The sequence below is a fragment of the Pollachius pollachius genome (assembly GCF_949987615.1).
Source record: "Pollachius pollachius genome assembly, chromosome: 1".
NCBI classification, from domain to species: domain Eukaryota; kingdom Metazoa; phylum Chordata; class Actinopteri; order Gadiformes; family Gadidae; genus Pollachius; species Pollachius pollachius.
Genome location: NC_136934.1, coordinates 14,221,405 through 14,237,573, shown reverse-complemented (window position 1 = coordinate 14,237,573; position 16,169 = coordinate 14,221,405). Strand labels below are relative to the sequence as shown.

General features: G+C 47.2%; 1 protein-coding gene across 2 annotated transcripts in view; it reads left to right on the top strand.

Annotated features, from left to right (window-relative positions):
* Positions 1–14,954, top strand: part of sema6a (sema domain, transmembrane domain (TM), and cytoplasmic domain, (semaphorin) 6A) — an 88,170-nt gene extending 73,216 nt beyond the window's left edge. Inside the window, exons 18-19 of one of the 2 annotated variants that reach the window (XM_079732379.1) lie at positions 112–282; positions 10,210–14,954. In XM_079732379.1, coding sequence (XP_079588505.1) covers positions 112–282; positions 10,210–11,384 — 1,346 coding nt within the window. In that variant the 3' untranslated portion in view covers positions 11,385–14,954. The remainder of the gene's footprint in view (positions 1–111; positions 283–10,209) is intronic. The other variant, XM_079732380.1, reaches the window with a different exon arrangement.
* Positions 14,955–16,169: the final 1,215 nt, after the last annotated feature.

Below are 16,169 nucleotides of genomic sequence, written 5' to 3'. Positions count from 1 at the left end.
GCAGTGTGTGTGTGTGTGCGTGCGTGCGTGACCATGCACATGTGTGTGGCAGCCAGACTTCCTCTTGCGAGGCCCCCCCGGCCCATAGTTAACCTGTGTTGTGTCCGACAGGCCACCACCATCAACACCACCACCACAACCACCACACCCTCCCCTTCCCCACCTCGGCCCTGCCCGAGGCCGCCGAGGGGCCCTTGGGCCGGAAGGACCCCCCCATGAGCTCAGACAAAGGGGAGGACCCCTACATGGCGGTGCCCTCTCAGACTCTGCCAGAAGCCAATGGTAAGCCTTGGAACACGAGCACCATAGCTTGGTATTGGTCCATTGTCACCTGTGGCAAGGAGGGCGAGGGAGGGGGGTAATGGAGATTTACCGCTGCCAAGCCGCTTCCAGCTGACTCGCTGTATTGGTAGTAGATTGCTCCCTCCAGGGGGACTGGAATCCCTCACAGCGCGAGCTCACACACATAGACATGCACGCACTCAGACATAGGAATGCACACACCACTCACACATGCAAATACACACACACACACACACACACACACACACACACACACACACACACACAAACACACGCAGGCGTACATTAGGAAAAACATACACCTGCACATTCAGAAACACACACTGCCATTCTCGATTTAATGTACCTCGCAGGAACACGTGTACACACATGCACGCACATACACACACACACACACAGACACACACACACACACAGTGTACACACAATATAGGCAAGATTTATTAGCTGTGGACTGATATCCCTAGGGAGAAGGCATATCCAGGCCATTACGCTCTGTAAAGGGTGATGGCAATCCATTTATTTTTCCACCAGAATGTGGCCATGCCCAGAGCTCAGTCACACTGTTTAACACGGTGACGTGACATTGAACGTCCTTCTCCGGAGCCAACCACCTATCTAGCCACCGCCTCCTGGAGAGCCTCATGGATATATGTTGATATAGAGAGGGAGAGAGAGAGGGGGGGAGAGGAAAAGGCGAGAGATAATTGGCCATTAGAGTCAATGAATCAATGCTGGGTTCTTTAATAAAACAGGATCACCGTAGGCCCTGTCAAACCAACAGGTCCCTGACTACATGACACGATAAACCCTGCTCACCCTGGAACCATGAGTTACCACTGATGGTTAGTTATGGGGACTGAGGTTGGGCCCTCTTGTCTCCATAACTATAACTCGGGTTAGCCGTAAGCAGGGGCACAAGAGGAAACCAAAACACAAGGACCTCATCAGTGTAGTTTTTATATCACTCTTCCAATAGGCCAAGGGACTGTCACCTGTCACCAATGTCAGCCAATGAAAAGATAGAAACAAGATCTTGTCCCTGCTAGTCACTATTGTTTGGATACCCATTATCAGTATACATGGAATAGGTTGTGAACATTAAAAACATGGAGAAACACAACATGACAATGTCAATTTTATATATCTCATATAGAATAATGTGCAACAAAGTAAGTTTAAACTTTTATATCGCTGACCATTAATGCTGTGAGGCATTCTGGCAGCTCAGGTTTCAGCACCCCCCCAAAAAAATACAGATATTGGTAATGCTACAAATAAACCTCATACATCACAACCATTCACACAGTCAGTCTTATAATCGTCTCTGCGGAGCTTCGCGTTTGGTTGGTTTTCTTCGCTTTCTCCTGGAGAGTAGCAATTACTTTAGTGTGTGGGCTGGCAGCGGCGAGGTGCAGTCGGGTACGTGGAGACACAATGGTGGCAGAACCTCAGACAGCACTCCTGCAGTCTACACCACAACAACATGCTGTCACCCCCCCCCCCCCCCCCCCCCCCCCCCCCCCTTGCTGCACTGACCTGAGCAGGTACAGCCACACCACCGCAATGAGGAGTTCCGCTATTCGATTAGATTCGGATCCGGACAAATAAACAGTCGTTTCTGGGAGGTACACGTGTGGCCTTTTCCAGTTGGAGGAACCCTTTGTGTCGGTGGATGTGTGGTACGGCCAGTAAGATCTGCCTCAGACAACTGCAGCAACGGTTCCCATTTCCAAACAAAGCTTTTGGTTTTCTGCAGTTTTGTTTCTTTGGTGTAACAAGTTTATGTGACACATTTGCTTCTCGTTCATGTGGGGTTCTGTTTTTCATTCTCAATATTCCAGCTTCACGTGTGGTTGCTTTTGTCACCTGCTTTAAAAATTTGCTTTGATGAGATTTGTTTTTTTTTTGTCATTGGTTTGTTGTGCGCTTTCCTCAATAATTTGCATGGCTTGGTATTGGTTTCAAGCTACTGAAGTTTGTTTTTTTGCTGTTTCAATTTTTTGCCTTCTTCCCCCCCTTGCTTTGATGGTGTTAAGCACTATTTAGCCTCTGTACAGCCCAGCGCTTTCCGGCATGGCAAAACAAACTTCACAGTCACCAGACTTCACCTTCCTCTCTCCACCCTTCCTTCCTGCCTCCTCTTCTCCTCCTTTCCCACACTCATCGTCATCGTTTCTGGCTTTTGGTGTCATTTGCACTGTGAATACCATGGGCACGCACAGCACAGCACTATGGTACCGATGCTCGTAATTGTAGAGAGAGCAGAAGCTAGACTAAAACGTGTCTCTCCATTGTTATCTGCAGTCAATTCTAAGCCATTGTAGAGGTAAAGCCTTATTGCTTTTTGAACCTACTATAGGTATGATAACAATCAAACACTTTACTTAATTGAGGAACACATGTTTTTTTCTATCAATGTCAATAATGAAATCATTTAAATAGCCACATCCCCCCCTCCCCGGCCCCCCAAGTAATTAGCGAGCTTATCTCTGATTTCAAAAGGAAAAGCGCTCTCAAACTTATTTTCCTATGCAGTTGAGGCGTTTTGGGATTGTGTCTGCTAATGAATATTACAGTGGTGCCAATATGTATCAGCCCTAACACCACCAGAGGTAACAGAGAGATGAGCAGTCACACATTGATGAGCACGTAGCAGCCTCTGGCAGCCTTAGGCTGCATGTCGGCGGGGCGGCCGCAGTATCCAGGTGGCGGCATTTGGGTTTCACGGTACATTTGAGCTGGGTGTTTGCGCCTGCCTGTCATCCACTCTGACTGGCCCTCATCTATCATCGGTGAGATGTTTGCCACCTCTCACATGACCCTTTCCTCCTGCCCATCTCCTGGACCTCCCCCCCCCCCGCCTTCTCCCCTCTCTCATCCTCCCCCGCCTCACCCCGCCTCCTCCCGTGACTCTCCCCCATCTGCCGCCATTGTGATCCGCTCCCTCCCCCCTTTTCACAGGACTTATCCAACTAGGATGGCATGTTCCAAGGCTATACCTTAGCGAGCGAGTGCTGTTTAGACCCTCCACATATTTATGGAGATCACAACACCCCCCCCCCCCCCCCCCTCCCTCCCTGTCTCTTCCCAGACCAGAGTCATTTCTCTTCCTCTGTTGACAGAAATTAATCTCTGCCCTGCCCAGCATGTCTCTCCCTCTCCCTCCCTTGCTCTGGCTTCCCCTGCTCTCTCTCCCCCTCTGTCTATCTCACCTTTATATGTCTCCTACCCCCTCTGGCTCCCCTCTCTCTCCTTTTCTCTATCTATCTCCCTTTCTTTCTATACCTCTCTGTTCCCTTTATTTTCTGCCTATCCCCCTCTCTTATATCTCCCACCCGCTCCCTCTCTGCTTCTCTCTCTCTCTCCCTCTCTCTCTCCGTCTCTGCCTCACTCCCTTTAACACTCTCTTTCTCTCCATTGCTCTCTCTCTCACCTCTATTTTATCCATCCCACCCCTACCTCAACCTGTAGCCAGTGCTGTGCTGCTCCAATTTATGGATTCATTACAAGAGCTATCATGGGGGATGGAGAAAAGAACGGAGAGAGGGAGAGAAGGGAATAAGCAAGCTCAGAGAGAGAGAGAGAGAGATAGAGGGAGAAGAAAAGATGGGGGAGGGGAGTTAGAGTGTGAACGAGAGAGCGATAGACAGAGAGGCTGGGATAATATTGTTAAGTTACGGGGGTTGACTGAAACGCTGTATATCGAAGACTACAAAGGCAAGACAAGAAACGAAGAGAAAAAAAATCCAGTCATGTGAACAGCGCAGAGAGAGACATTAACACCAGGGAGAGAATAGGATCAAGTGAGATGGCGTGAGATTGATAGATGCAATGGGAGTAATGGAAGGGTGTACTCTTCCATCTCTCCCCACAGTCGTGGTCCTTGGGTAGGCTCACCAACCCTGTCCAGGACCAGAGAGAGCTGATACAAAACAGGAGTAGACTAGCATTCTGGTTTCATTGTGCAGTTTCCTCAGGTAGGATGGGGAAGCACATTCTCATCAAACAATAACAATAACGTAAAGAAGAAAAGGAGAAGACTTCGGAGAGGACTGAGCATCACGTGAAACCAAAACAACTCAACGGGAATAATTAAAAAAAACAATAACTCAGTCGCGTCCCTCGTGCCGACCAGCTGCCATTATTATTCAAAGATAGATATTTCTCAGTTAAAGATTTGAAAGTGTGAAGACTGTGAAGTAGAAGTTTCTTCTCCGCTCCGCTCCTTGTCAGTATATCTGATCCAGACGTATACGCTGTGACAGCTGTGTTGGCAGCACTATTCCCTGCTGTAGGCGGCTTTATGACACCTGTGAGCCAGGTCGAGACTGGCAAGACGGAGGCTCGGTATGACCTATCTCACACCGGGACGCCAATTACCAGTCCCATGCCAAGCATGTTGCCGGTTCCGATATTTGAGGAGGAGCTTTGGCAATATGTGAGTGGAGAGATGCAGCCCAAAGTAAAGAATAGTAAAACAAACATCTCGGGATTGGGATGTCTCAGACGGCTCTTCAGAGCTTTGACTTCATGGGAAATATTTCCCCAAAAATGTATTTCTACAATTTGAATGCTTGCTTTTTTTTCTTTGGCCGCCTGGGTTTTAATATCGTTTGTGATGATTATGTTTGGATTGACATTTGTACGGATAAGAAAAACAGGGGTGGAGGGGGGGGGTACTTCCTGTGATACGCACATCCCCCCGTGACATGAAGTCATAAGCCGTTATTTCCTTCCATGGTAATTATGTCGTCTACTTGGCCTGACTATGCTTAGCATAACATATGCTCTTTAAGTTAACACTTATTTCCTCTCGCCGGCCATTGTTAGCGTTGTCTGAATCAATCAGGCAGGCTTTGTACTTCAGCCGCTCGACAGTGTGCTCAGACTCCCGTTTCCCATTCACGTGTTTCAAAAGACCAAACCCAATGGCTCATAATGGTCATCCACGCTTCTGTGCTGGCTTTTGAGGCTGAATGTGAAACATTAGCCGTGTCACTGTGTCAGCGACGGAGTCTGCCACTTAGACCAAACTTGAGATTTTTTTCGCCTCCCTCCACCAATTACAAATGATTGCGACTTGCTGCGGCATACACAGAACACTTACCTGTAAATGAACAGCCCCGCGGGGCACACTCCAGGACAATCTACCTGGAGACGTCCAGGAAAAAAACATGAACAAGAACAACCCGACACCTGTAGGTCAAAGGTCGATAAAATGCCTGCCACTTAGTTGACGTGTGGTTAATGGTGAGTCATCGCAGACTAATTGTCGTGAACCATAATCTGCCGTTATCCAGAGATAACCCAAACAGCGGGAGGAAACAGCAAAATGTTGATGCACGACCATCGGCAGTAAGCAGATTCAGCAATCAGAGCAGTAATTGTTGGATCTTTGTTATAAATGCAGAACAGTGCTTTATCTCTCTAATGTGTGTATTATCCATGAATACATATTGGAATTTAGTTTATCGAATCATGCATGAGATGGAAATTTGTCTCAGGACAATTGGATGTGAGCCGATTAGCGATGTGCAGCTTAATGAGTGTAGTCACCGGAGGTGGAGAGGTTAGCGCACAGAGCTAATACATCCATCGCCTGATAATGGAAGTGGAAATTTAATTGTCGGAGCGCAATATATGACACCCTCACTTGTGCTCGTTTTAATTTCAAATTAAAACTCCAACGTTGCTTAAGTTAAGTGGCCACACGCACAAACCCACACTCACCCACACACACACACACACACACACACACACACACACACACACACACACACACATACACACAAAAACACAAACACACAAACATGAACTCTTCCACGTAATGTTATCAGAACCAATGAGTTAATAGAACATAATGAATTGCTGTGATCATGTAAATGACTGCCTCGGTATTTAGAACCTTTATATTTAGTTGACAACCGTCAGCCGCTTTAAAGCAGAGCTAAATCATCACAGTCAGGGCTACATGTGTTCACCTCCCCCATCATCTTTGACATCACTCAAGTGGTGTTGGTATCTTTTTGTGTCATAGTTGCCATAGACCTCTGCTTAATCGTTCCACAAAGGCCGGTGGAAGATAAAAGTCTCCCAGTCTGATTGTGATCTATATCATTTCCAGGCAAATGTCTTTGAATGGTGAGGACCCGAAGTCAAGAGGGTTACGCCATCGTCCATAGCCTCCCTGTGATGTTAAACTGCCTTTGAAGTTTTGCAACACCATACAAAGGCAAACTCTGTAGGCTTAAGTCAGCTGGCTCTCCTCCGAAGAGATTAAAAGAGAGACGTTTTGCGCTGGGAAGATCCAGAGACAAATCTTTAAAATCTCGGCGGATAATTATGTTTCTCTTTTATGGAGTAGCATGTGTGGACTGATGTCTGTACCATTATACATGAGGGAGCATGGCTGTATCATTCGCCTTTGTCTGTATCTGAATGAAATCTGAATCGATTGGATCTGCGGGTGTTGTGGTGAGGCTGCGAGACTAACACCAGATGATTATACGTCTAAAGTGTGTCGTCAGAAGAACCCCCGTCGAGAATTCCAACGAAGATGAAAAAATGTCTGATGTAAACACCACATTCAATTCATTTCAAGGTCGACTTTTGCAACTTTTTGAAATATGTGCCAAAGTCTGAATACGGCTAGGAATGGGGCCCGTTGGCCAGAATGTGAACCAGTTCAGCTAACTGGATTCAGCAGCTTGAGGTCCCTGCTACTCAACAGAAACGGGTCCAGTGTCCTTCTTGGAGCCTGTCGGCGCCTTTATAAAGCAACAAAGTCAAGATCACAGATGAAAGATGGAAACCATCAAAGCGTTTGGAGTTGTATGTTTCTGAAGCCTTAGATTTGTTTGCGTTGTCACACTCTCAAGAAAACCCTGGAAACGAAAATTGAAGGAACTCTGTGGTTGTGTATGTGTGTGGGTGTGGGTCTGTGTGTATTTGTGCACGTGAAGGTGTGTGTGTGTGTGTCTCCGTCTTTCAGTGTGACTCTTTGTGTGTGTGTGTGTGTGTGTGAGAGAGTCTCTGTGTTTGTTGTGTGTTTGATATAAAGTAAAAGTTAAAAGTCTGAAAATAGATGGGAGCCAGGGTGAGAGCCCCTTCCGGGGCAGGTTAAATGGGGGCCGAGACCTCCCTCCCACGTCTGGATCTGAGGAACCAAGAGCAGGCTCCGCGGCTCCCATTTCACCCTCCGCCAGTATGGACAATCCGTTTGCCTCTGCTACCCCCTAGGCTGTTATTTCATGTGCAGACCGAGTGTTTGACCAGAAAGAAAGTTTGAGCAGCACGCTCTTTGTTGAAGACGGACAGACTGTGGAAAAAGTTGGATGATGCGTTTACGTCTCTGGGGGGGAGTGGGGAAGGCGTCACTTAAATCGATGTTTATGCTTACTTTCTCTTCTTGGCTCAATGGCAGGGGCGTTTTCCGAGGCATGGCAGTCGTGAGCGCAGGTTCAATTCCATCCCCGGTTCTTCCGGTCTCCTCCTTGCTGAAAGGCAAGGTGTTTGTGGGTAGCGGCGTCCGCGGCTACTTTGCCGCTCGTGTCAAGGGACGGATCGCTCACAAAGACCGCAACGTTAAAATTACAGCTCTTTGCGTGTTTCCACTGGAAGGAATGTTTAGCATATGGGAGCAGATCGACGGGAGGAAAACACCCTTGAAGGCGAGGGAAAGTCAGAGGGATGATTCACTGTGTCATGAAGGCCACAGCCAACGGAGAGAGAGAATAGGAGAAGACCGACACAAGGGCAAGATTAAAGATGATCCAATGAAAGATCGCACTCAGGGAGAAGTGTCTTTTATCGCAGGAGTTAGCGGTTGTTCGATGGGAAGCAGATGGTGTTTAAAACCGCTGCCCGTCTTGTAACCTATAGCAACAGTGCAGCCTATGTCAATCTTTAAACACTACAGTTAACACCCATCAATTTTCTCCCACCATCTCTTAGATCCAGGAGCCATTTGCCATTTGCTTGGAGATTTTATACAAGACAAAAAACATTATAGATGTGGTGTTTAAGAATGTATGCTGAGCTCTCAGTCCAGGTTGTTACACATGAGTAACGACCTGTCTGGAGTGTAGCATAGTGCTGTGTTATGCAAGGAAAATGGCCTGTGAGAAGTGTTTTAGATCTAACGAAGTTTGACTCCGTCGAGTAGGGATTATGGATGTCGGTTAACACTGCAGTCTGGAGTTAGGTTCCAGCGAGGGAGATTACTCTGCTGTCTCGTTGTGTCTGTGTTATGTCTCGCTGAGAAGATACCGCGACGATATATTAGCATCCTCCGTGCGACACAGCCAAGCTGGGAAGATTAGCATTCCTCCCCTTCAGACACCCAAATGAAACATTTAACATTCGATTAATGCATTTAGAAAAGGATAATAGTTATTTAATATTCATGTACCACAGAGAATTGTTCATGAGTTACGAAGTTACAAAGCACAATAGCAATAACCTGCCTTTTTTATGGTCTTTGGTAGGAGAGTGGTCATGTATCATTGCTGGGCTTTTAACATGACAGAGCCCACCTGCCTAATCCCCTGTCTGTGTTAACTGATCTCTCCTGGCCGAGGGTCATGTGTGAACACATTGTAAATCTGCTCGCGTGGACCGGTATGTGAAACCCGATGAAAAGGTTGTGGTGTTGGATATCCAAATTCGTCACCCGCCGGGAGTTTATGCTATTTGGGACATGAGCAAGTGTATGAGCATGTATAGAATGTATATGTTATCTATATGTGATGTAATGTATGTATGTATGTGTGTACATGCATGCGTTCCTTTCTCTCTCTTTCTCTATGTATATTAATATATATATCTTCCTCCTCTTCCTCTCATGATTGCCATATACCCTCACATAAACAGCCGAAACTCTCCGACTGTGTGGAGGGTGAAATAACCGTAGCTGGAGTGTGACTTTTGTCTCATTGAATTGTCCTTTATTAAACTGTATCACAGGAAGTCTGTGGCGGCCTGGGAAAATGGTCTATGATAAGGCGCCGTTGACAGAGCCCATTGGATTTAGTACCCAATCAGAGGCCATTTAATGTATTTTCTCTGATTCATGCGATTGGAGCCCGGCTTTATGAAAAGTCTCCTTTTTTCATAAGTGTGGGGTGAAAGACGCCCGGTATTTCAGGCTCCTTTATCCACGCTTATTCTTATTTTTTTCATTTCAAAAGAAGGGTTTATCTTAGATTTAAAATGTGGAGCATAAATACCCCACCCAAACACATTGGGAGTTTGGGTCCTTTTTCATCTAGGAATACATCCAGTCCTGTCCTTTTTGTTTATAGTTGTCTGTTGTCAGTCCCTTCCTAGACAAACCATCCCCCTAATGGTCTCCTGCAGTGTGCGAATCGGGGGGGGGGGCCCTAGTTATTTATTATTTACCTTTTTTTAGAGGTTAATCGAAAATGATCTAATAATGTTACATAATGTTGTTTGCAAAGAATGACTAAATTTGTAATTATCTCCAAAATTGAAAAGCTCCACAGCCACGGCCCAGGGTGTTCTGTGTGATCGGCTTGATTTGGCATAACACTAGGAGGCAATGCAGACAGTATTGAAGAGAGATATCTGCGTTAAGACGGGCAGAAGAAGAATGTACGGTGTATGCTGATGCTTATCGTCCACAGTAAACATCCTTTTCTTAACTCTTCTTGCTGCCGTTATTTGAAGATACTACGACTCCACCAATTTATGACATTCTTCTTCTGGCCGTTTTTCCAGAGCCCCACCTGCAATTTTGCAGTTGAGGCTTTCAGGGGGTCTCAAATGTCAATCTACCCCCCTGTATTTCGCACACTGTTCTCCCGCCCACAACCACAGGAGTAATTATCCCAGCATCGGCTCGTCCGCCAACATTCTGAATGTCATCTCTCCGCCTCTCTTCAGGTGTGATCCGGGAGAGCTACCAGAAGGGGCGTGACCAGCTGGTCCCTGTCACCCTCCTCGCAATCGCCGTCATCCTGGCCTTCGCCATGGGCGCCATTTTCTCCGGCATCATCGTGTACTGCGTGTGCGACCACCGCCGCCGCGACGTGGACCTGCCCGGCCGCAAGGAGAAGGACGGCCACCACCTCCACTCCCGCCGCGGCTCCATGAACAGCGTGACCAAGCTGACGGGCCTGTTCGAGACGCAGGCCAAAGACGGGCGTCCCGAGGCCATCATGACCCCGCTGATGCACAACGGCAGGATGGCGGCCAACGGGAAGATGCTGATCAAGGCGGACCAGCACCACCTGGACCTCTCGGCTCTGCCCACGCCCGAGTCCACCCCCATGCAGCCCCGCCGCAAACCCAGCCGGGGCAGCCGCGAGTGGGAGAGGAACCAGAACCTGATCAATGCCTGCACCAAGGACATGGCCCCCATCGGCTCCCACGTCATCCCCACCGACCTGCCGCTGAGGGCCTCCCCGGGCCACATCTCCAGCGTGGTGGTGCTGCCCCTGCGGGAGCACCAGCTGCAGCTCCAGTCCCACCTGCAGCAACACCAGCAGGCCTACCAGCATGAGTACGTGGAGCAGCCCCACCGCGGCGGCGACACGGGCCTGGGCCACCACAACGCCATGGACGACCAGGGCGCCACCCTGGAGTACAAGACCACCAAGAGCCCCCTGCACAACCTCAGCATGGTGGACCCGGACGGGCTGCTGCCGCCCCGCGTCCCCCAGCGAGAGGCCTCGCTCACGGTGCCGCCGGCCGTGCCCCAGATGGGCAAGCGTCTGGAGGTGCACTCCTCGGTGTACGGGCTGCGGAAGGGCTCGGGGTCCTCGGCGGCGTCCGCGGGGTCCTCCGGCCTCAAGAAGCACAACACCAACTCCTCTAACTCCTCCCACCTGTCGAGACACCACAGCTTCAACCGCGTGGAGACCCCGCCCCCGGCACCGCAGAGGGTGGACTCCATACACATGACCGCTCAGGGCGTGTCCCTGTCGCGGCAGGCCGGCATGAGCTCCTACGGTTCGCTGCCGAGGGCCGCCTTCAAGTATCTCAAGCCCGACGTCCCTCCAAAGCCCTCCGTAGTGTCGCTGTCGACGAAGGGTAAGCCCAGTGACTCCTGTACATAGTAGGTCAGGCCAGCCGGTCCACGGCGGACGGATGGAAGTGTCGGGGGGGAAAGGGTTGGAGAGAAAGGAAAAAACACAACATGCATCTCCTTCTAGTCCTTTGTTTTGTTGATGTTCAGTCCAGTGGAAAATGCAACACACTTTCTAAAGAAGAACATTTTTCCTTTTTTTTATAAATATGTAAATATTAATATAAATGGTTGTGTCGTCGTGGGTTGCTGTCATCGAGTTCAGGCTCTGGCTGCCTCCCCCAGTCTCTCTGGAAACATACACGGTAACTTTGGACTCCTCCCCCTCCCCTTAAACATCAGAAGATGAGGCCCCGCCCCTACACTGTATCTCATCCAACACCGGTCACCTTGTAGCATCCAAGGCAGTGTTTCTGTGGACTCTGCTCTCCGTTCTTTGGGACTCGACAGATGTATTTCTGTTTTCCGTCCACCCGACGAGAGCACACAGTAAGACGATGCCGAGACACGGACAGTCGTTGTTGTACAGTACCTCAAGAACTTGGAGGGGAGGGGGATGGGGTTGATTGCTGTTGGGAGGGAAAAGGGGAGGGTCGTAAGGAGGCCACTGGGAGACTGAATCCAGACACTTGTGCTTGGGACTGGAAGGTTGACAGAAGGCCAGGAGTTTACGTAGGAAACTGTGAAAAGCCTCTCAGTGTTACAGCTCCACCGGAGGTCAGAGGCCTGACTCCGTGTGATTGGACGCCCCGGACGCCAGGAGAATCCTCTACCGAACTGTTTTCTGAATAACACATGACTGTTAATACTAATAGCTTGTTGTATTTATTTTTTATTAAGTGCTTTTGAAGAAAACAATACGAAAAAAAGGACTGACTTTTTAGGCTCAGAGAAATCGAAGATAAGGACAAAGGGAGGAATTCTTTTTAATATTGATTAATCAAGTGTGAAAAAAAACAACAAATATTTAAAGTCATTAAACTGGAGTCAGGAGATCTTTGTTGATGTCTTCAGGTCCATGAGTTCTTACTGTGGGCTCTGTGGAGGCGGGCTCAGCAGATTAAGACATATGTTACCTCTGTACAGAGGAGATATTTATTTCAACTGTGCCAGACAGGGACTTGTACCTTTGCGGACCAGAATCTTGATGTTGATCTAGATCAATCATACAAAAGAAGAAACTTCCTAAAAAATAAAACAAAGACAAACAACACAAATACACACACACGCACACACACACACACACACACACACACACACACACACACACACACACACACACACACACACACACACACACACACATGCACACACACACACACACAAACACACACAGAAGCCCTTTCACTCATCCAATGAGCATCCCCCAATCAGCACTGTGGTTTTTCGCGCGGTTCGGTAACTGTCCTGATTGGTTGCCAGCTCACTGAATCAAATCCTACTGTTGCATGTTGCGAAGGAAATGAAAAGCCAGCAGCAGCAGCAGTCAGGACAGTATGGGATACTGTGTCCACACACAAGGTAGAGAAGAAGATGGCTCCTTCTTGAACCCAATCTTCATCTCAAGCAGCGACACAAAGACAAACAGGCAGCAAGAAAAACAATAATAACAACTGAAAAAAGGTTAATTTTGAATGCCTGTTTCTCTTCCACATGTAAATTTGTGCCTTACACCCTAAAGTAGTAAAGTTGTTTTACTTTTATAGCTGTTTAATCTGTCTCCTTGTAGTATTTTTATTTTTATTTTTTCTTACGTCATGATATTTCCCTGGTTTGATAAAAAAAAAAGGCAATTGAAGAATGTAGGTGTTCTTGTTGTGATTCTGGATCTTAGACAGCACACTCTCACTGTACTGAGGAGACGGAAGAGGGGCAGTGAAGGAGGGACCCCTCTACACACACATACACGCAAACGCACACATACACACACACCAGACACACACACACACACACACACAAACACATGTTGTGGTTCATTTTGGATTGTGCCATCAATACGCTTAAAGCAACCCTTTATGTTGTGCTGACTGTCTATGATGATGTAGTGAGTGTTTTTCTATTTTACAATTTTAAAAGTCCTGGTATTGTTTGTTTTTTTCATTTCTGTTTTTTTTTATCTTTTGATATTTGTTTGATTGGAGTGATGGTTAACTGAATAAATGAAGCAATGATGGTTTTTAACAGAGACGGCCCCAATCCTGAAACGGGCCCTACTGGTGCTGAATGCAATAAAACAACATCAACATGAACAAATAGAGGCCAATTGCATCCATTATAAAACCTAGACGGTTCGAGTGTATAGCATACACTGGGCACTCAGACACAGGCTGGCTCCTGTGAGAACGTTTAAAATCCACAAGGGAATGAGCAGGTATACGTCCGCAGAATTTTTGTAGAAGAGTTCAAACACATTTCAAAGAGATTTTAAAAATTTCGAAATTTCGAAAAACTGAGGTCTTATAAACAGGCGGGAAAGTTTACCAATTACCAATCCAACCCATTTTTGCCTTTTTCTTTTCTTAATGCAATTTTTCTATTGTTAATCCCCCTCCCCTCCCCTTCTACCCCAACCCTCTACTACCACCACCACCACCCACCCAACACTTAAATCAACAGAGCACTCCCTTCGTGTTGTGTATGTAGTGGAGCACAGTGGAGAAGAGTCGCCCATCCATATGTGTTAACCCAACTAACATAGCCTTCCTCAAACATCCCATGTACATAGGCAGGGTGATGATGCCTGCCATGCAACAGTATTAGGGGCTTATGTCTAGAGGTGGAGGTGTGCAAAGTCTCCCCTCACCTCGTCGGTGGGCTCAGGTTTTCAGTCTGACAAAGGATCACCCAGGGTGTCATGGAAGGAAGGGTCATCGTTTGACCTTTGACTCTTTGTCCCACTTACTATAGCATCGCAGACTGCCTGCCGGGGCATGACCAGGTACACTTTAGCCCACCTGTACTTAAACCTCAACACCGCCATGGTCCTCAGTCATGCTGATGTTTCGACCCAAGGTCGCTGGCACAGACTTGTTTTACATTGTGTGCAACAAATAAATTAAACGGGAGGAAAAGGGTCTTGGCGCCTTCTCATGTCAACGGGAACGGTTGTGTCCGTGAGGAAGGTGACCATGAAAATGCGTTTTTTAGGCGAGAAGGTCTGTTCCCGATCGGAGAAGATGGATTAAATGTAGTCATGATGAGTACGTTTCAAATTTTGTGAAAGAGCATCAATCATTTTGAAGATTAGAGTTTGAATTGGGCTCGACTGTGAAGGCTGTTGTGGCCAGTAAGGTTCTTTGGTGTGTGCCTTTTCTGTTTTTTATCCTTGCTATGATACACTGCTGCTAGATACAAACAGAATCAGACTCTCTCTGTCTCTCTTTGTCTCTCGCTCTTACTCTCTCTCTCTCTCTTTCTCTCTCTCTGCGCTCAGATACTCAACCTTTTGAACTTTGTAAGCTTGTAAAATATTGTGATGTCACAAGGTTTTTTGTCCTCCCCTCTCCACGTCCTTAACATCTGAATCACAGCTTAATGTATGTTGTAAAGTTTAAAAAACTCTTTAATTTAATGCAAAATGTAATAAATAAAAAAAATACAAATAAAAACAAAATTCGTGTCATGAAGATTTGATATGTCCTTGACTTTATTTGCCAGCCTAGGGTTTGTAAGATGGGGTAGTTTGGAGGTGTTGAATTCAATGAAAATGTAATATAAAACAAAATCATTTTAACCTAGTTTGACTAAGCAGACAAACCACAATGGAGACAAAGGAAGAAATATAGAGTACGACTTTCTTGTGCTGAATTTAAGTTTTCCAGTTTCCAAAGAACACTGTTGTAAGTAATCCTTTGAGATTTTGAATACCGCTGTGAATAAAAATCCTATCTTCTTTAGGATACAAAGCACATAGTACTTTGAACCTCTGGGAAAGCAACTTTTAGACTTCCTCAAAAGGTTTATTTTGTAAGTTAAAGATAGTATATCAGCAGTCGTAGGAGTTTTGCACTTTTCTGTTGACACAAGCCTTGCACACGAATTGTTTGCTGCAATTTACTGTGAGTCAACAACCCGATACCGGTCCGTCTGGAGCGGGGAGTCTGCTAGTCAACCCGGTCCATCAGGTCACCATACATAGCTGTAATGCAACTCATACGCTTAACAATAAATATAAATACCCCATAGTTTGAAACAAGCACCACAAAGAAAGCCAATAGAGTTATGATGAAGCAATGCTTACAAAGTGTCACAATTACACGGAACCCCCCCCTAAAAAAAAGAGAGATTTTATTTATTCATCTCTAACCTGCCTCAGGTTACCATTAGCTCTGGTGAAAGAACACTCCGGTCTGAACCAAAAAACAAACCGAACCCGCATGCTGCCGTCAAGGGAAGGCGGGCGCACGTATCCCACACAGCGCTCTCCAGTGTCAAACCGCGAAGCCGTCAAGGTGTCGCCGCCACATGAGTCAGGGACGCCGCCTCTGGCAGGTAGTCTGACACTCGCGTCTCCGTTCTCTCTCTCTGAGGCATGTCGTGTCGGCGGTCGACCGGAGATCAGATTCCACAGGATGTGGTGGAGCTAATGAGGCCTGTCGCCGTGCCCTCCAACCCACAATGCAAAGCGTTGTTCCCCGGGCTCTCCCGGTGAACGAGCACCACTTTGCCACCACGGTGCCGGGGCCAAATGATGATGTAACAGTGCAGGTAATTATATTCACATTCAGGTGTTTTATTTTTTTTTACTTGACATGAAGACTGGGGTTGGGTGGCTGTTTTCACACAGGTCTCATATGTGATACTTAGTAAACACAAG